Source organism: Chrysochloris asiatica, unplaced genomic scaffold (genome assembly GCF_000296735.1).
Source record: "Chrysochloris asiatica unplaced genomic scaffold, ChrAsi1.0 scaffold00007, whole genome shotgun sequence".
NCBI lineage: Eukaryota > Metazoa > Chordata > Mammalia > Afrosoricida > Chrysochloridae > Chrysochloris > Chrysochloris asiatica.
This window is the reverse complement of record NW_006408525.1, coordinates 34,645,481-34,670,658: the sequence shown is the minus strand read 5'-3', so window position 1 is coordinate 34,670,658 and position 25,178 is coordinate 34,645,481. Positions and strand designations below refer to the sequence as shown.

Here is a 25,178-nt window from a genome sequence, read left to right as displayed (position 1 = left end):
GCACTAAATGGGGTCCACCACTGTCAAAAACCATCAGGTACAAAGTGATGCCCCTGAGTGACCAGGAGGGGGCGTCTGTGCCCAGTTCCCTGGAGGGCCTGCCCTCTGCAGAGCCCCAGTCCGTGTCCTCAGGGCACTCACCTGTTCATCTGGTCCTGCAGCTGCTCAAGCCTGGAGCCTAGCTCCTGAGGCCAGCTGTCCGGAGCTCCTTGAAGGTTTGAGGGGCTATGCCTTGCGGGCGCTTGCTGCAGCAACTCAGGCCAGAAGCCAGCCACGTGTGAGGTGTTCGGAGACTGAGCAGCAACTGTAAGAGGGACAGGGCAGTTTGAGCCCATCTGGCTGCTCCACAGGCCTGCCCCTTCCGACAGAACCCAGGTCCTCCCACCATGGAAGTACAGGGAGGGAAGGGGATCTACTTACCTGGGGCTCCTGGAGTGAGAAGTCCTGTCCCCAGGGAGGTCTGACTTCCAGGGCCCAGGGGGTTGTGGCCCTGGGAGGGTGGCCGGGACCCCTGTCTGTGCAGTCTGGGTATGTGGGGGCTCCCAACCCTGGCCTCAATGCCCAGCAGGCTTCAGCCCAGTGAGTCCCCTGGTGCCTTGGTGTGGAGCCCCTGGGGGTAGCGCTTGGCAACCAGCCAGCCCTCATTCTCTAAGGACACAAGTCATCTGACCATCTGGAAAGAGGCTGGGCAGACACTGGCAGGATGGGGGCAGGGGCTGACTCTACTCACCTGCCTGGTTGTCATTGAGAGGCAAGCCTTGGTGATCTAGGCTGCCTAGAGCCTGTTTGGGTGATGACCGGAGACCCCCGTCTACCTTGTAGGGAACAAGAGTATCAAGGGACATGGATCAAAGCTGGAACTAGGCCTCTGTGTTCTCTCCCCACCTGACAATGTGGTTAGAAAGGATGCTGTGTGGCTGGGCACTCCAGCAATGCCCTGGGCAGCTTCTCACAGGAACTTTTCTGTGTGGGAGGCAGTCAGGTTGCCAGAGACTTGGTGACAATGACTTTGCACTGAGTGGCCATGTGTAGACCACAGAGATCTTGGAGAGGCTGTCTTGAGCAGTTAGATTTAGGAATGACAGGCAGAATCCCTCCTTCCCTGAATGTTGATGGAGGTTTTCCTGTGAGGAGGCTGGGTCTAGACCCCCAGTCCACTTGAGAAAGTACTCTCAACAGCATCGTTGGTAGCCTACCCTTCTGGCACCATGAAACTAGAGGACACATCCTAGTGTCCTAGTGTCCAGCAGTAATCCACTTGGCAGTTCCTAGTGGCTGGGTCCTTGTTAGGTGTCTCCTGGGCAGGTGAGGTGGGAAGGGGAGAGACTGGGGGTGGGGGAAGACCAGTAGAAGGGACAGGGTGGGACGATTGTCCACAGCAAGAGGACTGTCCACTCTCAAGGAGCTGGGTGTAGGGCCTGAGCTGACACAGTCATGGTTGCTGAGGCTGGGGGGCAGGAGATGGGGACAGGGGTGGCTCGGAGAAAAGGTGCTGGAGTTTTCAGACAACTGGCATTTCGTTCTGCTCTCCCCAGCATTCCCACCAGCTTCATGAAGCCCCTCCTAACAGCCGAAGTCCCCAGCACTTCTCCTGACTGTCTCAGTCCTTAGCAGCCCTGAGGGTCTGTCCTGCACATCCTGTGACATGCTTGCTTATGTAATTTGTGTGGCTATTTTCCCCTCAGTTGTCACAACCCTTCCACTGATTAATGTAAGAGGAGACGTAGTTTTATTATCACTTCTTGCCACTCCCTGTGCCTGGCAGGAACCTCTGGAGGACAGGTACCCTCCTTTCCAGCTTGGCCCAATGTGCTGGCCAGAGCCTGGGCTTTGGAGGTGGATGAACTTGAGTTTGATTTAGGCTCTTTGGGCATTTTCCTTATCTTTTCTGACCATCTGAAAAGTAGGGATAATAACACCATTTGCAAGGTGAGGAGTATCTAAGATAATGTAAAACAGGGCCTTAGCTCAGTACTTAGCAAGTGGGAACTAGCATCGTATTTAAGGAGTTCTGGTAGTGTAGTGGGTTATGAGTTGGGCTGCTAATCACAAGGTCAGCAGTTCAAATCTACCAGTTGCTCCATGGGAGAAAGATGAAGTTTTCTGCTCCCATAAAGATTTACAGCCTTGGACATCTTATACAGGGCTGCTACATGTGGGAACCAACTCCATGGCACACATGCCGCACCCCCCCCCCCGCACTGTATTTATTTAGTATGGTGTTGGCAATGGTAGGTACAGAAGAGATAATGGCAGAATGCAGGATGGGGTTTGAGGGAAGGGTGGGTCCCCATAGGTCCAGCCAGCTAGCCCCCAGTCACCACCGCCCTGGCCTGCTGGCCTAGACTCACATCCCGCAGGTTGAAGGTGACTTCCAGTTTATTCCAGAAGCTGTCCGCGAAGGTGGGGTACATGTCCAGCACCTCTAGCAGGTCTACCCGCTGGATCTTGTGCAGGTCGCAGTAGGTCAGTGCCCGAACATCTGCGCTGGATTTGCCTGGCTGGGCATGGAGACTAACGGCCTCCCCGAAAATGTCATTCTTCCCTGCCAGCCAGAGCAGGAAAAGGTCCCTCCAGGATCTGGCTCCAAGCTCCCTCCTGAAGAGTCTTCCTCAGTGTCCCTTCACCAGGCCCTTCTACAACCCACTTCAGGGATCTTGAAAGGCTAGGGTTTGGTACTCAGGATTCAACTTTGGGGGTGCTGACTGAGGTAGGGGATAAGGGAGGCTTTCTCCTGTCCTCTGAGCTCTGAAGCAACAGGGTCAGAGATGCCCCCACCCTGTCTCCCGGCCCCTTAGAGAATCCCTTCTCTTTTAACTGCGCTTTTAAGACTGACCCTACCCCTGCCCAGGGGGCAGTAGCAAGAAGGGATGTCAAAGGCTCCCTGCTGAACACCCTCCCTCATCTCTGCGGAATTGATATGGAGCATGTGAACAGCACAGTGCCAGGCACCAGTAGGGTCCAATACTGAGCATCAATCTATGTCTCCCTATGACGTCTACCCTTTCTAATGCGTCTCATTATCCTAATCCAGTAGTAATCAAGGCACTATCAGAGCATCACTGCCTCTGCAGCAACACTGTTCTACATGTACATACACAGACAGATACACAAGCTGAACAGGTATGGGAGGCAGAGTGGGAGTATACTCACAAGTATATAAGGGTTTGACATGAGTAATTTACCTTTGCTGCAAACACATCTTTCAATGTGGTGGAACATATGCGAGCAAAATGTTGACAATTTCTTAGACATTACCAAATGCCCTGAGGCAACAAGTTGCTGGGCCTTGGGGTTCAGGACCATAGTATCAGAAGGCACTATGGTTAATTGGCATAACATGGTCTAAAGACAACGTTCTACATCCTACGTTGGTGAGTAGCGACTGGAATCTTAAAAGCTCATGAGCAGCCATCTAAGGTGCAACTATTGGTCTCTCTATGTGTTGAAGAAAGAAAATTGAAGCTGCTTGAAATCAACTCGTCCAACGGACTAATGGAACATGTGACTAACAGTCTGCATGACTCTGAGGTCAGAAGAACTAGATGGTGCTGGGCCACCACTAGCAACTGCTGTGAAAGGGATCCCATTAAGAAGGTCCAGTATAGAGTGGGAGAAAATGTGGAACAAAACTTAGAAATAAGGACTGGGCTTACTGTTCAGAAAGAGATGAAAGGAAAATGAGATTATGGTCCTCGGCTACCCTTCAGATCTGGCACGGAACTCACCCTTGTGGCCCAATTTTCATCCAAGGGCATATGGTGGTGGTGGCTATGTGCCGTGGAGTCATTTCCGACTCACATAGTGGGGACAAAAACACTAGTAAGGTGTGCTCATCATGGAATGGTCAGCTATTCAAGATCAAAAGGGCAACATTTACCCAAGGACAAAGTTGAGAAGGCATGGGAAGGAGGGGGAATGGAGATAACCACAGGGAGGAAGTGGGGAAACTGGTGTTACACGGAGGAGACGGCAATCATTGAGATATAACAAAGTGTACGATTTGATGAATGTAAAACTGACGATCTGCTCTGTAAACCTTCACTCAATTCACAATAAAGTTAAAAAAAAATGAAAAAGAATACATCTAATTAGATCATCAATCACAATAAATATAAGAAAAATCAGTCATTGAAAATCTATGGAGCAGAGTTCTATGATGCACATGGCAGCACCATGAGTTGGATTACATTCAACAGAAATTGTGTATGTGTGTTGGGGAGTCCAGGAGAAAGGCATTCTGACAGAAGAAACAATGTAAGGTCAGTGCTGTATGGTTTGGGCTTTGTATGGTTAGGTGGAAAGCTCTGGACCAGAGATACTATATCTACTTCCACTGCCATGGAGTCGATTCTGACTCATAGCAATCCTACATAGCGTTCCCAAGACGGTAAATCTCCATGGGAGCAGACAGCCTCTTCCTTCTCCTGAAGAGCAGCTGGTGAATTTGAACCACTGACCTTAGAGTTAGCAGCTCAATGCCTAACCCACAGCACCACCAGGGCTCCTTGATGTTGTTAAGTGCCATCATCCTTGGTGTTGTTAAGTGTAGCATTTCCAAGGAGAGGCTGGTGGGTTTGAACTGCCAGCCTTGTGGTTAGTAGTCAGTGCTTAGTCTACAACACCACACCAGGGCTTCCAGGGATCCTTAGGGGTGCCATAGACCATGACTAACTTGACTTCTTTCCCCCACAGGAAAGTACAGCCTCTCAGCCTGGTGACATTGCTTGAGAGGTACAAATAGTTCGTTCAGATAGAAGGGTGCAGTGGAGACTGGAGCATGTTGTCCTCCACCTTCCAAGAGAACAGGATCTGAAGATCAGAGACCATCAGACCTGAAGTCCTCAGCACTATCCAGACCTAACTCTTTCTTCAAAGAAGTGGGGACGGAGACTCTGAAAGGGAAGAAACTCACCAGGATCACATATGAATCCCAGAAGCTTGAAATCTGGGCAATATTTTAAGTAAAGTGATGGGTTTCCAGATGATGGAAGATTATGATCTAATGTTCATTTCTACTGAGGACAAAGTGAATTTCATGTCTATAACTGAACCTTAAATTGGACTGGCTGCTTAATATTTGATGAGAACTATTATTCCTGACACATGGTCTAAGGTAGGCTGGGAAGACGGGAGGTCTCATCTAGGAGCCCATGCTTGAACGCAGTCTTGATGACTGGGATCTGCCAGGCAGAAGTGTGGAGTGGGATGCTCCAAGCTGAGTGAACAGAATGAGCAAAGGCATTGTGGTGTAACCAAGACAGGAAGATTTAGAGTAGTCGTGGTTGTACAAACTGTTGATGGTTCAAACCAATCCAGTGGCTCTGTGACAGAAAGACTCCATGATCTGCACCCATTACCCATTAAGGTTACTGTGGGAATCTGCCTAGGGAATCTATGGGCAGTTCTACTCTGTTGCCTGGGATCTCTATGAGTTGAAATAGACCCACTGGTACCTAATAACAACAACAAGTAGTTTGTGTGGCTGGAGCATGCTGTACCAAGGGGAGGGTGGCAGTACTAACAGAGGCCATGCACATTCTGTCACATGGCCCTAGGGAATCATAGAAGGATTTTAAGCTAAAGAGGATCGTGCACAGATGTGTATTTCAGGTGCCTGGCAGGAGGTGGAAGATGGAGAATGGTGGGTAGGTCAGATGCAGGAACTCCTGACACTGGCCAGCTGGTGGTGGGGGGCATGGTGAGGGCTGGATTGGGCAGGGACAAGGATACAGAGTTAAGGGACAGAGGTGTATTAATGAAGGAACAGACAGATTGGGATATGTTTAGTTTGTTCTATGGAATATAAGGAAGTCCTGGTGTGGTGCTGTGGGTTAATGCACCAGATTGTTTCAACTACAAGGTCGGTGGTTCTAGCTCACCAGCTGCTTCTAGAAAACCCTATGCAGGGTTGCTATGGGTTGAAACTGACTTGACAGCACTTCACAACAACAACTACATGCTCAGGAAGGAGTCCTGGTGTGGCACTGTAGGATAAGCACTCAACCGCGAGGTTGGTTTGAACCACAAGGTTAGAGGTTCAAAATCCCCAGCTGCTCCTCAGAAACCCTATACAGCACTTAACAATAGCAATGTTCAGGAAGGAATGGAATGTTCTGTCTAACACAGAGAAACACTGGGGCTTGGGCAGAGCTTTGGTGTGTGTGTGGGGTCTTTGTGGTACAGGTAGAGGCTGAGACAAGAAACTGGGAAGCAAGAAGCTAGCCCAGGTGAGGTGCAAAGTGAGTAGACAGCAGATGGGGAAGGGGCTGTGGAGAGCAAGAGGAGGGCACGCTGAAGTTGGGGTAGTGGGACAGCAGGAGAGGATACTATGAGGTTCAGAGAGATGGAGCAATATATTCAAGGTCACACAGCTGGGAAGTGGTAGAGGCTTCCTGTGACCCAAATCTGTCTGACCCCTGCCCAGTGTTCATATCCTTCCTCCAAAGTGTCTAGTTGTCCCTGCAGCTACACTGAGTATGACTGGGGAGGCCAGGTAGGGCACCATCCTCCACCCAAGACAGACCACCATCCTGCCACCCTGAGATCCATAAGAATGGGAGGAGGTAGTAGCCTGCTTGGGCTTCTGAGTTGACACATGGGAATCCCAGGGGCAATTTCGCTAGCACCAGAATGGGGCCTATGCCAGAGGGTTGTTTTTTGGAACCAGAGAGCTGGGGCTGACCCCTCTAGGCAGTGTTTAACATGTGGCAGCATTAAGCAGGGAGTGACCCGGGCAGCCCACACCCCACACACCTAGGATGGCCACGACCACGTTGTCGCGCAAGATCTCGATGGAGCCACGAGAGATGAAGTAGAGCGTGGAGAGCACGTCGCCCAGGTGCACCAGTGTGTCTCCCGGCGGCGCGTGCGTCGTCTTGAACTTGACGGCGAGAGCGCGCAGGCAGCCCTTGCTGGCTCCGCGGAAGGCTGGGCAGTGCTGCAAGGGCGCGCGGTGCAGGTGTAGGCAAATGTCGGCCTGCAGGCACTCGGGGAAGCCCTTCAGCACCTACGAGACGGGGGTGCTGATCCAGCGGGCGCGGTGGGGCCGAGGGGAGCTCGGGGGCGTCCTGCGCCCTCGGGACCTTGACCTCCCGGGGAGCTGAAGCGGGGGCTGAGTCTCCCGCCCCTGCCCGGCAGGGCCCGGGAGCTCACCGCGTTCATGTCGATGCCGTTGGTGTAGGACCAGGCGTGTTGGAAGTACTCTTCGAGTCGCTGCCGTAGCGGGTTGGGGATCTGGTGAAAGCGGATGAACTCCTTAACACGTAGCATCTGCGTGTGGTAGCGCGCGGTGCTAGAGTACAGGCGCTGGATGATGGCCGATACATTGCCGAAGATGCTGGCGTACATGAGAGCTGGGGGCGGGAAAGGGGCGGGGAGTGAGCGTCCTCTTGGATTCCCACCAGACAATACCACCCCAGGACTTGCGCCAAGCCCCTCTGGCAGCAGCCCTGGTCAGGGACCCCTCTGTTCAATGTAAAGTCACAAGTGGCCCAGGTTTGCACCAGGCACAAGGCGCCCTGCCCTTCTCCTTCTGTGCCCCATACTTCTAGAATGGCGTCTTCCTGGACCTAGAGGCCAAATTCTTGAGAAGAAGGAACTAGGACACTGAATACTTCTTGCTCAGATTTGTTTTCTTCTTCAAGTTTCAAAAACATAATAATGAGACAACTCTTGGTCTCTTGTTTTCATGACTTTTTTTGTGTGTGTGTTGTTTTTGTTTTTCTGGGCTTTCACATGTCTAAATACTTCTAACATAACAACTTAGTCTACAACTTCAGCTCCTGTAAAATTCCACTCTGCCTTGTGCATTTTTAAATCCGGTGTTTCGGGAGGCAGGAGGCAGAGTGTAGGAGCGTTCAGTGCAGGCCACCTGGTTCCATTCGGGGTTCTAAGACTCCCTGTCTTAATAGGTGTGTAACCTCTGTTAAGTTAGGACAGTGGTTTCTTGGCCTGTAAACTGGGGTTTGTAATATGGCCCTCATGGGGTTGTGATGGGAATTAAATGCAGAGGTGGCACTGCAGGCTAATGGGCTGGACTGCAATATCAGTTTGAACCGCAAGATCAGAGGTTCAAACTCACTAGTAACTCCTCGGAAATGCTATACAGGGTCGCATTTAACACCAACATGAAGCGTTAGAAAGTAACGTAAATTAGAAAGTAGAAGTGCTAGAAAGTAAGTCAGAATCGACTTATTAGCACTTAACAGCAACATGAAGCCTTTAGCAGTGTGCCTTGTAAGGCTGACTTCGTGGGCCTATGACTTGTATAGTCACACAAGGATTCACAATCAGATGAGCCCTGCACTTGGTCAAATACTCTATCACTGTCTTGAACATCTAAAATCTTTTTTAACAAGGGCCCCACATTTTCTTTTGCATTGCTGTGTGCCTATCATAGAGGAAGGGCCTGTATGTATATTAAATTTCAGGTATAATGGGTGTATCCATATATACACACTTCATTCTGCTACATTGTTCCTGTGTGTTTACCAGTTGCTGTCTAGCCAACTCCAGCTCATGTTGACTCTATGTGTACCAGAGTATAACTGTGTTCCATGTGCAGTTTCTAATGGTATATTGTTCAGAATTAGACAGCCAGTTCTTTCTTCTGCAGTGCCTTTGGATGGTTTTGAACCTCCAACCTTTTGGTTAACACCCAAGCATATTAACCATGTGCACAATATTCTATTGTTATTGCTATTCAGTGCTATTGAGTCAGTCCAGACGTATAGCAACCCTGTATAGAGTTTTCAATGAGTGGCTGGTGAGTTTGAACCATTGACATTTTGGTTACCAGTCCATTGCTTCTCCTACAGCACCACACCAGGATGCCCGGATCCCATTACTATATTAAAAAGAAAATTCCCTGGTTGAGACCCACGGCATGAGGTGGTACTCACAGCCAACGAGCATGATGCAGATGGAGAAGACCTTCTCAGAGTTGGTATTTGGTGAGACGTTACCAAAGCCCACGCTGGTGAGGCTGCTGAAGGTGAAATAGAGAGCCGTGACGTACTTGTCCTGAACCGAGGGGCCTGAGGCTGGGTCACTGCCATTGTAGCGCTTGCCAAGTTGCACGCCCAGGCTGTCCAGCCAGCCAATCTTGGGCTCAAGGTAGGGCCGCTCCACGTTGCCGATGGCATACCAGATGCAGGCCAGCCAGTGTGCGATGAGCGCAAAGGTGCACATGAGCAGGAAGAGCACAGCCGCTCCATACTCAGAGTAGCGGTCCAGCTTCCGTGCAACGCGCACCAGTCGCAGCAACCGTGCTGTCTTCAGCAGCCCAATCAGGGTTGTGGTCTGGAGGGCCGGGGAGGGATAAGGAGGTCAGCCCTTGATAAATGTGTGCCCAGGCCTGCATTTATTCACTCATATATACAGCCACACAGTCATTCAACAAACGCTGGTGTAGACCCTGAGCTGGTCCAGCTATGTGCCCCTCAAGGGACTCTCAACTGAAGTCCTAACAAAGGACTTCCTAACAGGGAGGAAGTAGGGAGGTGGGGGTTCAGTCTGCAGGGGCAGTCAGAGAACCCTTCAGAGATGGTGCTCTGTAGGCAGACAGAAGGGAGAGGGTGTGGCAGGATCCAAAGTGTGAATGTGGGATGGTTTGGCAATGTGAGAAACCCATTGGTTTGTTGTAGTCTAGGGCACAGAATGGGAGATGAGGAAGCAGTGAGACATGAGGCTGGGAAGGTGGGCAGGGGCTGTTCCTGTGGGCCTCAAAGGTCTAGAAAGAGCCTGGGGAGCCACTGAAGGTTCTTTGGGGGGAGTGACAGGATCAGATAAAGTGATTTGGATCTAAAACTCTCTCTGACTGTTGTCTGTGGGAAAGCAAGGCTGGGGGTATAGGACTAGGGCAACGCTAAGAAGGCCACTCAGGTAGGGCAGTGGGGCGGGGAGGAGGGGGAAAGACTTGGGAATGGGATTGCTGGGGGTGGGGTGGGGTGAACATTGAGCCATCAAGAGCAGAGTTGATTTGAAATGGAAAGTTGATTCTGAAGACATGGGGTAGAACAACGTGGGACTGGAAAGTCCACCAAGAGCATGAAAATGCCCTCTCATCAGTTAATGGAGTAGAATGGACACAGTGGAGGGGCTGGGCTTGAGAGGCAGACTCAGAAGTCAGTGGGATGGCACCCAGCTCTGGGGCACAGCCTCGCCTGGCCTTTCTCCAGGGCTGGGATATGACACACTTGATGGTCTAAGGCTCTACTCCTGCCTCTACTTGCTCTCTTGCACTCACGGGATGGTCAGCTCACCTCATCAGAGCCGGTTCGGAAGATGAGCAGGTCAAAGGGGATGGCAGCCACCATGTCGATAAGGAACCAACCCTTGAAGTAGTGGACGGCGATGTGGCGAGGGTGGCTGACCACTTCATCATTGGTGTTGACATAGGTGGTCCGGAAGTTGATGATGATGTCCACGACGAACATGATGTCCACGATGAGGTCCACCACGGTGAGTGGGGTGCAGGTGTAGCCACAGTCCCCACGCCGGGGCTCATCCTGGTCACTGAGTAGGAAGGCGGCTGAGTACGGTGTGAAGACGGCTGTGTAGATGACCAGCAGCAGGATGAGCCAGTCCCAAACAGCCTTGAAGGGGCTGTAATGCAGGATGGTCCCGCGGTGGATGCGTGGTGCCTGTAGCTTGTATTCCGGCAGTACATCGGCACCCAGGGACAGGACCTGGGGGTGGGGGCCATGGGTGTGGTTAGTGGGGCAGCCACCATTGGAAAGGGTGAGGACATAGGAGCAAGTCGGGTGAAGAGGGCAGCAGGGGAGGGTGGGGATGAGGGCTGGGAAGGGCTGAGGGGATGAGCAAGATAAAGATGATGGGACAGGTGTGAAGGGAGGAAGGGCAAAGAGAGGAGATGGGAGACAGGGGTGACACAGCTCTGTCCCATGGGGACCCCAGACTGGAGGCTCACAAGCTCCCTCAGGCTGGTATGGAACAGGATTGGGGGTGGAGGTGAGGAGGGCAGAATAGAGCCAGGCCCAGGCCCAGCTGTGAGCAAGTCCTAGAGAAGGGATCAGATTGAAATTGAGGGGATGGCTGTGGGGAGGTGGCCTAGCTTCTCTGGAAGGCTTGGGAGGTCCCCTGTGGTCAGGGTTCCTGATGAGCAAAGTTCACCCCAGAATAGCCTCTTCATTTCTGAGGGTCCTGAGGAGCCTGGACCAATGTGGAGCCTCCCTGGGGCAATTCCAAGAGCCTTCCATGGAGAGTTGAATTTGAGGGTGAATAGTCCATCTGGTAGCATAGTGGTTACGAATCGGGTTGCTAATCTCATGGTCAGCAGTTCGAAACTATCAGCTGTTTCGCTGGAGAAAGATGAGGCTTTCTACTCCCGTAAAGATTTACAGCCTTAGAAACCCTGTACAGGGTTGTTATGAGTCAGAACCGACTCCATGGCACATAATAACAACAACAAGAAGTCCATCTGACCTTTGATGGGTCTTGGGTTCCTAGCACTAGTGTGACCTGACTTCTTCCCCTAGGACCAAGGGGAATTTGGATCATTGCATTCACTTGAGGCCCTTCTGCCCACCCCAGCCCCCACCTAGAAACTGGGGATCTAGGATCCCTAGAGCCAGCTCAACATGTCCAGGCTCTGCCCAGCTGCCCAGGATAATAAGAAAGGCATGGGATTTGAATCCCAGCTCTACCATTTGTTTTATGTGTGTCTTTGGGCAAGGTTGTGACCGCTATATATCTTAGTTCCCTCATCTGCAAAAATGGAATAACAAAAGATGATAAACTTCATTGGGTCGTTGTGAATAAATGAGATGGCAAATCTAGACAGCTCATGACCAACCTGTATGATAATTCCTCTTCCTACCCTCGCAACCTCCTGCTTCTTCATCCTACATCAGACACAGCCCCAATGAGCCTGGGGTCTGAGGGACTCCCACTAACTACTTACTCTTCTACTAGAATGAGGTCCAACCACCAGTCCTGGGTTTAAACAAATCTTGCAAACCAGACTCATGTGCAGATGGAGTGGCAACAAGGAAGACCCTCTAGAAGGTTGTATTCAACCAGGAAGTCCATGGTCTGACATGCCATCCACAGGCAGAAGCCATGAGTTTCCTTTCCTTGAGGTAACATCCTATCAGCCTTCAGGCCTGGGAAGGCCTCCCTGATCCACACACGCACTAGCTGCCTCTTTTCTGATTTTCTCCCTGCTGTTGACTATAGTCACCCTTCTTGCATGGGAATCCATTTGGATGTTGAATTTTCCACTGGATTCTAGGGGCCCAGATCAGCCCCAGAGGAGTTGGGGCCCAAAGCCTGGCACCGCCCTGCCCACCCTGCCATGTAGCTGGTACCTGGGTGACCTTTTCGGTGACATTCTGGGTCCGCTCCATGACCTTATGGGGTGCAATGATCTCAATCTCTGTGGTGGAGCCTGAGCGATGCTTCTCCAGGTTGAACTCCACGAAGTTGAGCGTGAACTGCGGTATCTGGCTGATGGTCTTGTACTTGATTCGGCCTGAACCGGGACCCTGTCTGCCCGGCCCACTGTGAGAACCCTCTGAAACCAGAGCCAAGGTCAGAGAAGCCAGGATCCTGGGACCGGACACTCTGCCAGGGCCCTCCTCCACCACCTGCATCCACCTCACCCGAATCCAGGAAGCCCTGGGACAACAGGCGCTGAGACAGGCTGTGGCTCCCCTTCTTGGCCAGGAGCTGGGCCAGGTCTTCAAAGTTGAGGATGAACATGATGACAGCTCCCTCCTCATTCTTCACAGGCACCACATCCACCAGACAGCGGAAGCTGGAGGCTGCAAATGCACTGAGGGTGTCACTGAACGTGTCCCCTCCTACAGCAGTCCCACTGGGGACAGCCAAGGAGGGGGTTACGGTAAGGTCAAGTGCAGGGCAGACACAGGGGGTAAGAGGGCCTGGGCGGTGACCAGGGCTGTTGGCAGAGGTGGGTGAGACAACTTAGCAGGTGTGCCATCCACAGAGCAGAGATGGGAGAGCAGCTGAGCATCAGAACCAAGTACACACTTGGCCTCTGCTATAATTAAAGCCGAGCAGATGGATGTATTCACAGGGGCTGAAGGCAGGCATTCTCCCTCCCTATAGCTATAGCTCAGATAGTCCTGTGCACGACCCCCAAGTTCCCACTTACAAGGTGCCCCGCACCCATGACACTGGAGTGACCTCTTGGAGAATACACCAGTTCTGGGCACTGAGAGAGTTTGCACTTAAGACCTTGTGAGACTCTGGGAGCAGGCAGAGACTCCTGTTCTGCAGCTGAGAGCCTGAGGCTCTGAGGAAGTGATTTGCTGGTCGGGGAGCAGGCATGAAACCTAGGCTGGAGGGGAACCCTAGACTCTCATACCAAAGACTGGTAACAGTAAGGACTGGGTCTGGGAGTTGGGGATGTTGGAGTGAGGGCCAGGCTGCTGCTTAGGTCCTCGGAGGGGGTGGGCGTTGGGATAGGTGGGACAGTAACCTGGGGTCTGAAGGAGGGAGGAGGCTGCTAGGGGGAAGGGCAGGTAATCCTGTAGCTCCTCCCACCATTCCACTCATCCTCCCTGGTGGTCCAGCCCCAGTTGCATACCCCCTGGGCCTTGGGGACCTTTGCCCTCTCTCTCACCTTTATAAGTAAAAACTGCAACATACTGTCGGAGCCCAGCCTGTAAGCAGCCAACTTCCCTCCCAAGTCTGGGTGGGTGGGCACCCTTCTCCATGGTATGGGGCCCTCATGCCTCCCATTTCAGATCCTAGCTGGCATCAAGCCAAAGTGCAAGGAAATAAGGAGAAGGGGCCTCAGGCGAGCATGCAAATCAGACGGCAGAGCCCCTGGGGCAGGTTTGGGGTTGTCTCCTTTGGCATCATCCCTGTACCTGTCCCAAGTGTTTGTTGATCAATCGAAGGCTGGGAGAGGAGGTAGAGGGATAATTGCTACTTTGGGGGTCACTTTTTCCCAGGTTCCCCATTTAGTGCTTTCAGCCCCTCCTCACCAGCATCAGTGCTGGGGTGCAGCTAAGCCTCTTCTCCCCTCCCTTCACTCTCCACCCCAGGTGCAGCGCTCTCCTGGATCAGATTCCTGGACTCCCAGGCACCAGGCAGCCATCAGCCAGCTGTTGTGCTGGGGCCCCAGGGGAGACATCCACACCAGGGGAGGCTGCTGCCTGGCCTTACCCCGGGCTCCTAGTGGATGAGGGGGTCCTCCACTCACTCACTTGGTCAGTGGCCTGAGACACTGACCCCCAGGCCAGACTCAATCCCCGTCTGTCTGTCTGATTCCCCACAGAGACTGGGTTGGAGAGGGCAGGACTGGACTGAAGGGTGGGACTTCAGGTTCTCTTTACTACTGGAAGCTGCCAAGCCTAGTCTTAAGGTAGCAGAACTCATCCATGGATTCCAATGTTGGGAAACAGGATGGGAGAGAACAAAATACCAGCCCACCATAGTAGTAGGGTTGGCACAGGAGTGCGTGCTTGACACCAATGTCCTAATGCCATGCTCACTGCCTGTTGGGTGAGCAGAGATGTAGTTTAGTGCTATCTAATCAATTCCAAAGGAGCTCTGGTAGTGTAGTGGTTAGGAATCGGGCTGTGAACCTCAAGGTCAGCAGTTCAAAACTACCAGCTGTTCCATGGGAGAAAGATGAGGCTTTCTGCTTCCATAAAGATTTATAGCCTTGGAAACTCTGTACAGGGTCACTATGAGTCGGAACCGACTCCATGGCACATAACCAACCAACCAGTCAATTCCAACTTACAGCAACTCTGTATAGGGTTTCTGAGGCTGTAAATCCTTTTGGGTGTAGAAAGCTTCATTTTTCTCCTGTAGAGTGGTTGGTGGGTTGGAACCGCTGACCTTGTGGTTTGCAATTCAGTATTTATCCTACAGAGCCATCACACTCTCCCGTGGGCGGAAAGGCGATGAGAATTTAGAAATAAGTCCAGGGCATTCTTTCCCCTGCTCCCCGGCTATCCTTGCCCACTCAAGGCTCACAGTCCCTCATAACTGTGCCTGGGTGACCATAAGAGGGTGAGTGTGTTACTCTAGGTTGTACCTAAAGGAGTAGCTGTGTCCCTTGCCCCTGTCCCTGGAGGAAGAGCCAGTGTCTGAACCTTTTTCTTTTCTGGAGGCTTCTCCTGACACCTGCCTCTCTGATCAAGGGCAGCAGGTTTGTCTACTCCCTGGGACATCTTAACTTCTGTCTGCTTATCTCTCCCTCCTAAATATGCTTCTTCCTTTTCTCATAGCTTACTCTGCCCTGCTCCCTGCTCTGGCTCTCGCTCCCTCTTCCACCTGTATCTTTATGTACACCCCTCCAGCACTGTGCTGAACCTCAGGGAGGACCTGGTGTCACAAAAAGCTGCCACCAAGTAGGTGACTGCTCTATGCCATCTCCCAGCGTGGCTCTCATGGCATTCATGGGTTGCTGTTGCTTGTTGTTAAGTGCTGTCGAGTTGGTTCTGACCCCTAGTGACCCTGTATAGGGTTTCTGAGGAGCGGCTGGTAAGTTTGAATTGCCAACCCTGCAGTTCAAACTGACCTTGCAGTCTAGTGCTTATCTTATGGCACCACACCATGCAGAAATCACTGAATGGGACACACAGTGGCCCCTGACCTCACAGTCCTGGCCTCGGGAGCTGAGGGCTGGAAGCCCCAGGCCTCTTTTAGTCTGGTTTGGAGTTTAAAGTGGATCATAAGAGAAAGAGGTTTGGGATCATAAGAGAAGAAGATCCAGGTATATAGGCAGGGCTGGGCCCCTCTGGCAAGGACCTGGTGGGTGTGGGAGTAAGGGAGAGAGAATCTGACTACTGTCTTTCTCCCTTCCTTCTTCTGTCCCTCCCTCTCTCACTGGTTTTAGTCTTACTCCCAAGCCCATTCTTCCTCATCTCTGTTACGTTCCTAGATTGGTGAGCCAGTTTTCCAGGGGTTTCTGAGCCTGCCTCCTGGTGTAAATTTTATCAAGTGTCCTGGCTCCTTTGAACCCAGATTTATGTACCTACACAATGTAGAGACATATGGACACAGACCTTCTACTTGGACTTGGAGACTTACCGGTGGATTACCCCTTTAGAGGAAAAGAGGATTATACAAAATCTGCTAGAGTTCTGTTCAGGACCCCCTTCTCATCTCTGCAGAGTCAGGGGGCAGGGAAGGGAGGTATTGATTTGAAATGGGAAGAAATTACCTCAATAGGACTGTAAGATGTATGTGAACAAGATTGAAAAAAAAAAAGATCATGCAGTCAGAGCGGACCCTAAGGTAAGCATCAATTATCTGAGCATCATATGCTTCCTTTAGAGTAGTGGGACATCGGCAAGGTTCTACAGACCTGAGTCCTGGTCCCAGGGAGCCAATGCCCAGCCTTGACCTGTGTCCTGTGCCTAGGCACATGCAGAGTGCTGAAGGGCTCCCAAGATCTCCAATCTGACATCCTGAGAAGCCTGGGATTAACCTTACACCTCAAGAAGAGTTCTGGGGCAAGGATTGCTGACAGAAAGGACCCGCTGCCCCCTCATTTCCTGCTGTCGCATCTTGTTCCCCTAGGACCCTTCTCACTCCCCTGACTGTCACCTTCTTCCTGCCATGATAGGAAGAGGTGAGGTGACAGCTTTTAAAAATATTCTGACTTCATTAATCCTGTGAGTACTGCCAAAATAAGCCAGATTCTTCCAAAGCTTCTAATTGCTGCCCCTGCTGGCTGCACATCCCATCTGCGACTCACTCGGGTGGCAACAGCAGGGCCAGTCCTGACCATGGGGACAGCCAGAATCGGCCACAAGAAATGACTCAGGAGCTCATGAGCCCATACACATACATGCACAAACACATGCTCATGTTCACACGCATACTCCATGCATACACCATGTCCCTGGATCCAGGTTTTCAACATCCTCCCACCCAAAGGGATATCCTGCATTTGCACAGGTGCTCTCATGCCTGCTTTCTCTGGGAGGGGTAGGAAGACCCCAATTCCTTCTCCAAAAATCCCATCTCCAAGACAGGCAGTTGGAGGGCCCTCTCTCCTCTTGGGCTTGCTCAGGACAGATGTTGGAGGAAGGAATCCAGAAACTCGGACTCCAGTGCCAGCTTGGATTCTAATTGTGAAATCTTAGGCAAGTCCCTTTTCCTTTGGCCTCTACTCCCTTATTCATGAAATGATAGGATTTATCTAAGCCAGTGGTTTTTAAACGTGGCAGGATATCAGAACCTCTGGAGTTTTCCCAATATACCTGTGCTTGGACCTCATCTCACTTCTTCCGAGCAGATTTTCTGGGGAAGATGTTTTGGAAAACACCTGTCAGGTAATTTTGATGCAGACCTAGGCTCGGAGGTATTGGTCTCAGTGATTACAACAGAACTTTCCTATTTCTCACCCATACATCCCCTAGGTCCCGCAGGGACCCTGAGGTTCTGGAAGAAGGCTCTCAAGGGGCTGCTGAGCTCCATCCTCAGTCCCTGCCCTACGCAGGGCCCCATTGATTCTGTTCTGCTTGCACTGAGTCTGGGCTGGCAGTAACAACCCACTCTCCATCTGGATGAGCCTCTAGGTTAGGGAAAACCTCAGGCCCCATCTCCCCAAGGAGCATGGGATGGATGAGCCAGGCCACCCTGGTTTCCCAGACAGTAACCCCCAGTCCTTGTCTGGCCACAGAGGCCTTAAGTGGACGACTCCTCCCCTAGTCCCCAGACAGAAAGGAGGGAAGGTTAATTTCCATGCCAGCTGCCTGACAGCTAGGGTTGACAGTGACAGAGTGAGTAGCAAGAGACTGGAGACTGGAGGCAGGAGACTGGAGACAGGGAGGGATAGTGGAAGGAGAAGCCCGGCCCCAGGCCAGGACCAGTCAGTGACTTTCAAGTATCCAGTTCCTGAAAGCATGCATGCATCCAATCCCCATCATTTTATCTTATGGGTGAGAAAACTGAGACTCAGCAAGAGGAGGAGTTTTGTGCAGGCCTTTTAGTCCCCGGGTCTGGGTCTGTGTCCTCCCCAAGGCCACCCTGGCTAGACAAGAGAGGCTAGTCAGCCCTGCAGAACCTCAGACTGAGGCTGCCTCACCATCCTTGCGGTAATAGAGGATGTCCACCTTGCACTCTTCAGCTCCCAGCAGGGCCTGTGCCAGGCGGGCCACGGCACTGCGTGGGGTGTTGGGGCCTGTGAGGAAGTCGCAGGTGCATGGCTGCTGCATCACCTCCACACGGGAGTAGCCAAAGAGTTCACAGAAGCCGTCGTTGCAGTAAATGATGCCACAGTTCTCCATCTGAGCATTGGCGATCAGGAACTTTCGACCTGTGGTGGAGGGTGGAGGGAAGACCATGGCAGCCAGGGTTGGGGGTCAAGGAGGGAAAGATCATGGGGACTTTGGGGGATAGTGTGTGTGTGTGGGGGCGGGGAGGACTGGATGAAGAGCAGAGCAGTAGCCAGAAAGGGAGAAGTCAGAGGGTGGGAAGACCAAGGAATTCCTGGGGTGCAATGGGGGAAGTCTTCAAGACAATGACCAAGGAAGGGGGAGAAGGGGCGTCATCAGGCCTGGGGATTGTGGGAAGACCCAGGAGATAAGGATCAGTGAAGCAGAGTGAGACAAGGTTTGGGCCTCCAGGAGGTGGTAAAGGGGATCAGGAGGAGGGAGTAATGGGACCAGATGGATGGAGGCCAAGCCTGGTGAGAGTTCCTGGGAAAACCAGATCAGGGACTTAAAGGTGAAAAGGAGGCAGTAGGGGTGAGGGACTAGGGAGGGAAGCAGGGCAGTGATTAGATGGGCTTGGGGCACCAGGAAGCAGCTGGGGTGGGGGTGGGGGGCGGAGAGGTGGAGGATGCGCTCAGCTGCTCCAGTTTCAGGTTGGAAAGAGGAGGATTGCGTTTGAAGTAAGCGGGGCCCCGCTGGAGGAAGTTTTCGAAGACATTAAAGAATTTCCGCTCCCAGCATGCGGCACGCCCCTCTTCCCCGCCTTCCCCCGCCATTCGAAGTTTGTAAAGGGGTCCGGTCGCTCCAGATCTCCCCAGGAACTCCAGACCGCCCCTCTATCCCAACAAACACACTCACTCTGCCCCTCAAATTTTCGGATGATGGTGTCCAGGTAAGTGTTTTGGGGCGCGACGTGACCCCTGCGAACCGGCATCCTTCCGGTGTGATCCCTGCCCGGAGCTACCAGGGCCCCCAGCTCCCGGCGACTCCGCTTGTGCTCTGGCTCAGCGTTGTCCAGCTTCAGTGGACTCCGCCCCGGGGAGGGCTCCCGCCCGCCTTGGCCTTCCTCACTCTCCCCTGCCCGCGGCTCTCTGCGCCTCCTCCTGTTGGCGCCCGCCCGGGAGCTGTCCGCGCCCTGGTGCTGAAAGAAGCGCGCGGCAACCGAGTCGGAGGCGGGGCAGGGTCGGCCAGGTGGGGGCAACTCTCTCCAAATGGACGGGGCAGGGGCGGGGCTCTGACTTCTAGGAGGCGGGGCTGGGGTCCTGGGCTGGAATGAAACAGGGCTTCTCTAAAACACTTCTGCTTTTGCCACAAAGTCTGGTGGCCTTAGTGTCTCTCATATTCTTTCCCATGCAGGTGAGCAGGCGGGCAGAAGGGTTTTTTTTGGGGGGGACTCAGGAGGTCTTTGCTCTCGCTGTATCTGACTGCTGGGCCCATTAGGCTTCCTGCCTGCCCCGTGTCGAGTGCGAGTGCCCTTCGACTGACCCCGGTGCCTGGTGCCTACGCAATGCTCCCTCCAGGGATGGTGGGGAAGGAGTACACGCGAAAGCATAAAAGAAATAAGTAATAAAGTGCCTTCACCAGAAGCCGGAGAGCTCTCAGCACATCCAGCCACGCTGGGAAGGAGAACGTATTTAAAACCACCAATTAGCAAGTTGCTACCAATAAAAGTGGCTGAGTGCCAACTGACATAATCTGACATAACATAAACTCCAAGTAGCAGATGGGGAGAGGGTAAGGTTTATGGAAAGAGAATTCTTGGAGAGGAGAAAGGACCACTGTTTGCTGGACATATCATGGCTTTAAGCTTTACAGAGGGTCCAGTGACGAACTTGGACCAGGTCATAGAGGACAAACATTTCAGTGTGTCACTGTGGGTTAATGTGTTGGACTGCAAAGTGGATTTGAACTGCAAGGTCGGTGGTTCAAACTTACCAGCCACTCCTTGGAAACCCTATACAGGGTTGCTGTGGGTCAGAATCTACTCTACAGCACTTGACATCAACAACATGCACCAAAAGTAAAGGCTGATGGGGAGGGGGTCAGTGTCTAGGGACTGAGCTGAGGGTAAGAAAGGTGAGATCCGAGAAAAAGGAATGTTGATAAAGATCCTCAGATACCATTTTCAACATCTAGATTTAATTGATGATGATTTAACTTGGTAAAAGTCAAGTTTTCAGGAAATTAGACATGAAGGAATATTCTGGTTAAATAAACTTTACAAAGTGAGTTGGGGAGGGAAGGCGGACAAGGAGACTCAGTGAGGTGTTTGCTGGAGTCCAGGTGAGAGACTTGTAGTCCTGTGCTGACTGTGCCTTTGCCTTGAAGAGCCACAATGCCCTGTGGGGGCCTCATTGGCCACTGTCAGGAGGGATGGAAGGGCTGCAAGTGTGGCCTCCTGGGGGGGCAGAGGTGTCTTGGCTGCCCCTGTGTGTACAAGGGCAGGCTGGCTGTGGAAGAAAGGTGGGGATGTTTCTCCTGGGCTCAGTCTGCAAGTGCTGAGCTCTAAGGGAGGACTTAGTCAGGGAGACATCCATTCATTCATGTATTCACTCATTCCAACATTCTCCAGTTTCCCTCTCTGTGCCCTGGTCTGGGTGGGCACCCGGTGTTACATAGGAGGCACACTCTAGGTCCTGTCCTTACAGAACTAACAACCAGAAATGGACAAATTTGGATACTATGCCACAGCAAGCTAAGAGCAGTGACAGAGACATCAAATGAGGGTGCTGTGGATCCTGGAGTTGGAATGGTCAGTGCTTAGGTCAATTATAACTTGTGGTGAAAAAAACAAACAAACACCAAACCGGTTCCCGTAGAGTCAATTCTGGTACACATGGTAACCCCATGTGTTTCAGAGTAGAACTGTATATAGGATATATAACCTTTCAGAAGTACATTACCAGGCCTTTCTTCTGAGGTCTCTGAGTATAATTGAATTGCTTACCTTTTGCTTACCCATTTCCACCACCCAGGACCTCCTGTATCTCAAAATCTGAGCAAACGTAGGGTCCACAGAGGTCCCAGAAGAGATACCTCTGTCCACTAGACTCCTGACTTCTGGGTTCAGATTCTTACTCTAAAGGAAGCTGGTTCCTTCTTTTGGTCACCCTTTCACCAGCTCAGATGCTGCCCCTGGTACCCTTTCCCTGTGGGTACTGGCTGTGATACTACTTTGCTTCAAATTCCCTCCAAATTCTGAGAGACACTGACTTGCTCCCACCCCCTAGGTTCCTCAGGGACCACTGGGGCCTCACTCCAGATTTGGTAATCCCCCAGATATTGGGTGTGGCATAGTCGTGGCTGGCAGACCCCGCTAGAGCATCCTCCCTCCCTTCTCCGGCTTAAACCTAGTGCACTCATTCTCACATGTCTTCCTATAGCCCTCCCTTCCCACCCCTCCCCCACTGAGCCTGGAAAGGTGCTGTTTGCCCTCTGCTTGCTTTCCAGGGCAACGGGCCAGGCAGCAGGTGTGTGTGTTGAACAGGGTCATCTCCGGAGCAGAGTGGCTGGAGATGAGCTTTGTTTAAATATTAAAGAAGTCAATCATTAATCAGGCCTGGCTTGGTGCCCAGCTACCCACTGTCTCCACTCCGGAGGGCCTGGGCTGGGGCTGGGAGGACCGCAGGGCAGTTTGTGAAGCTACTTGCATCTCAGGAGCTTTTTGGGACTGGATTACGTTGCCTGACTTGGGATGGCCTGAGAATCAGCAGAGAGGTAGGTCAGCTGCTTATGAACTGGCCACCAAAGATTTGTAAAGGAATGTCTGTTCTACTTGAGCACATTTTATAAGGGGGCAGAAGTGTCCTTTTTCTAACCAGAGTGGAGACTCCTAAGGCTCCGCAGCCCCAGCCCAGCCCATGGCAGGACTCCTGAAGAAAAGAGGCTGTGTGAAGAGGCAATCTCAAGGATGAATTGGCTAGAGCCACTGGATCACCAAAATTGTGGTTCCTGAGCCCCTGGGGGGGAGGGGGTTGGGCTGACACCCAGGGTGTATATGAAATCACACAATTGCTTGTGTGCCTGGCCTAGAATACATGAGTTTGCAATCATAATTACAACCCAATATGGGCCCAGCTTTCTGTCTGGCTGTACTGACTTGTAGTCTGTCCCCATCTTTGTTCCCCAAGCCCTCTCTGGTTTGGTCACCCTCCTCTTACCTCTCTCTGCCTTACCATTCTCACTGACGCTGATGTCTAGTTCAGGCCCCACCACTCAGATGTCATCCATGGAGGCTTCTCGTTGTGCTGTATGAAAATCTTGATGGCCAGGCTGATTGAGCACACCAATAGGAGGATACAGAGGCCTAACAGTATACACTGACCCTGGGCAGCCTGGTGGGGCTCCATGGCCATGCCCAGGAAGTAGGCCTCAGTGTCCTCAGCTGTTGATTTTTTATATAGGGTATATAGCCTTTGGCTCAGCAACAGGACCATGAGGACCATGACAAGGCTCAGCACCAGCAGCACCCATTGACCCATCTTGGCCTGGTCACTGTCCAGCTCCAGACCCAAAAATGGCACCGTGTCCTTCTCTGTTCCTGTGGAAGATATAGCAACTCATAGAACAAGTGGAACAAGGGAGAGAGGGGCCTGTGTAGGATTGACTTCCACTGGCGCTCTCCCTCAGCCGTAGGTACCTACTTCCAAGGCATAGGTGAGGGCATTGCCCTAGAAAGAGGGTGAGAAAGAGGAGTAGAAGGAGGAGATGGGAAGGGATAGGGCTGCAGACCCCAAGGAGCCCAGCAGTGGCTCTGTGCAAGGATTAAGAGGTAAGTAAGACCTTATGCGCAGTTATCAGCCTGCTTCTCTAGCTAGTAAATCAGTGTCCAAGGAAACAATGGAGCCAGGGGCTGGGGCTGTGGCGGGGTCACAACAGCACTGTGCTTATTCGATTCAGGTCATAGATGGGCTAGGGATTAAGGCAGGGTCGTGGCAGGGGCCTGGGCTGGATCAAACCTGGCACCAGGGCCAGAAAAATCAAACCTTTAAAGTAACAGTTGAATTCTGGCCAACCCAGGGTCTCCCCCTGCCGCACATTCTCAGCAACCAGCCAGTTCATCAAGGGCTGGAAGTAGGTCACGAGGGCCTTTGTTGACATCTGGGACTCTCCGGTCAGCGTCTTGAGGACCTCTGGCCAGGGCTTGCTTGAGCCCAACTTTAGAGCATCCCTGGAATAACAGATACAGCTGTGAGGGTTCCCTAACCCTGACCCAGGACTTTGTTAGCTTGGCACTGTAAATATAATCACAGGCTTTGATTTAAGGCTGGCTTGGGTTTGAATCCTGGCACTGTCAAAAGCTGTGTAATCTTGGACAAATAGCTTTTTCAAACCTCAGTTTCCATATCCATGAAATGGGGCTAATATCCTCCTAAGATTGTTATGATGATTAAATAAATATAATAGTGAAAGCATAGTAGACAGGCAAGAAATATTAGCTAAAGGAGCTCTGGTAGCGTAGTGGTTACGAATCGGACTGCACATCTCAGGGACAGCAGTTCGAAACTACCAGCTGTTCCGTGGGAGAAAGATGAGGCTTTCTGCTCCCATAAAGATTTATAGCCTCAGAAACGCTATTCAGGGTTGCTATGAGTTGGAACCGACTCTACGGCACATAACAACAACAACAACAACAACAGTTATAATTAGCATTGAAAAAAAAAGGTTAAGATTCTAGAGCATGGAAGAGGGAAGTTGTCAAGATTTAAAAAACAAAACAAAAAACCCATAACTAACTTCAGGCAAGAGAATTTTTTTTTCCAGATATTATGGCTCTGTAGGATAAGCACTGGACTGCTAACCACAAGGTCTCTGGTTCAAACCCACTGGCTACTCCTCAGAAACCCTATACAGGATCTGACTCATAGGCAGTGAACAGGACAATAACAGCTGGGGAAAAGTTTGATCATTGAGAAACTTCCTATTTAGAAAAGTTCCTTTCAACTGAGCAGGACAAGATGTTTGACCAAAGCCCGTCTGACAATCCGCAAAGGCAGCACATGTAATCAGAGAGCTGCAAATGTCACAAATGGACAATCCCTGGAGCCTTCAACCCCTAGAAGTCAGGATTGTTCCCCATGGACAAGGTCAGGTAGACCACAGTAGCTGGACGTGGCGGGGGATCTTTGGGAATTTGGAACAGCTTCAGTTTGATCACCATTCCTAGCAGAATCAGTCCAGCACCTGACACAGGACAATCATGTTCAGGAGGATGAGTCAGCAGTAGCAAAATCAAGTTGTAAGATATGTTATGCAAAAGAAGAGGAGTTCTTGGGTGGTGCAGATGGTTAATGTGCTTGGCTATTAACTGAAAGTTTAGCATTAGAACTCACTCAGAGGCTCCGTGGAGAAGGCAGCTGATCTGCTGCTCTAAAGATTTCAGCCTAGAAAACCCTATAGAACAGTTCAAGTCTGTCACATGTGGTCCCTATGAATAGAAATCTACTGGAAGGCACCCACCGCCGTCACCACCACCACCACCACCACCAACAACAACAACATTGCCCCCTGGTGGACCAGACACGCAGCGCAGACTAGTCTCCATACATACCACCAGTCTACCCACAGCTGTAGAGTTGATTCTGACTCACCAGGACCCCATAGGACAGAGTTGAACTGACCCTGTAGGATAGAATTGATCTGCTCCTTAGGGTTTCTGAGTCTGTAAATCTTTATAAGAGCAGACAGCCTCATCTTTCTCCCACAGAGCAGCTCGTGGGTCTGAACCGCCAACCTTGCAGTTAGCAGCCCACCGTGCCACCAGGGTTTCCCCACATGTATTGTTATTGTTGTTAGGTGCCATAGAGTCGGTCCTGAGTCATGGTGACCTTATGCACAGCAGAACGAAACACTGCCTGATCCTGGGCCAACCTCACTGCTGTTGCCATACTTGAGTCCATCAATGCTGCCACTTGGCCAATCAATCTCGCTGGGGGTCTTCCTCTTTTTCTCTGACCCTCCACCTTACCAAACATGATATCCTTCTCCAGAGACTGGCCCCTCCTGATA

General features: G+C 51.7%; 2 protein-coding genes across 4 annotated transcripts in view; both read right to left on the bottom strand.

Annotated features, from left to right (window-relative positions):
- Nucleotides 1-140: 140 nt before the first annotated feature.
- Nucleotides 141-19,179, bottom strand: KCNH6 (potassium voltage-gated channel, subfamily H (eag-related), member 6). 3 transcript variants are annotated; one of them, XM_006833564.1, is made up of 12 exons: nucleotides 19,029-19,173; nucleotides 18,044-18,274; nucleotides 12,627-12,788; nucleotides 12,333-12,538; nucleotides 10,266-10,691; nucleotides 9,149-9,303; nucleotides 8,904-8,989; nucleotides 7,156-7,355; nucleotides 6,757-7,009; nucleotides 2,352-2,545; nucleotides 712-815; nucleotides 141-293 (listed from the first exon to the last, which is right to left on the bottom strand). In XM_006833564.1, exons 1-11 carry the CDS (start codon nucleotides 19,102-19,104, stop codon nucleotides 723-725), a joined length of 2,082 nt encoding a protein of 693 aa, XP_006833627.1. In that variant the 5' UTR covers nucleotides 19,105-19,173; the 3' UTR covers nucleotides 141-293; nucleotides 712-722. The 3 variants fall into 3 exon arrangements, with proteins under 3 accessions (XP_006833627.1, XP_006833628.1, XP_006833626.1); XM_006833565.1 differs by having other exon boundaries at nucleotides 8,904-9,303; nucleotides 18,177-18,274; nucleotides 19,029-19,179; XM_006833563.1 differs by having other exon boundaries at nucleotides 8,904-9,303.
- A 3,187-nt stretch (nucleotides 19,180-22,366) lies between these two features.
- Nucleotides 22,367-25,178, bottom strand: part of LOC102828965 (angiotensin-converting enzyme-like) — a 12,960-nt gene continuing 10,148 nt past the window's right edge. Inside the window, exons 13-14 of the mRNA XM_006833725.1 lie at nucleotides 23,156-23,340; nucleotides 22,367-22,704 (exon numbers count right to left, since the gene is read on the bottom strand). Of these exons, the coding sequence (XP_006833788.1) occupies nucleotides 22,367-22,704; nucleotides 23,156-23,340 (523 nt within the window). The remainder of the gene's footprint in view (nucleotides 22,705-23,155; nucleotides 23,341-25,178) is intronic.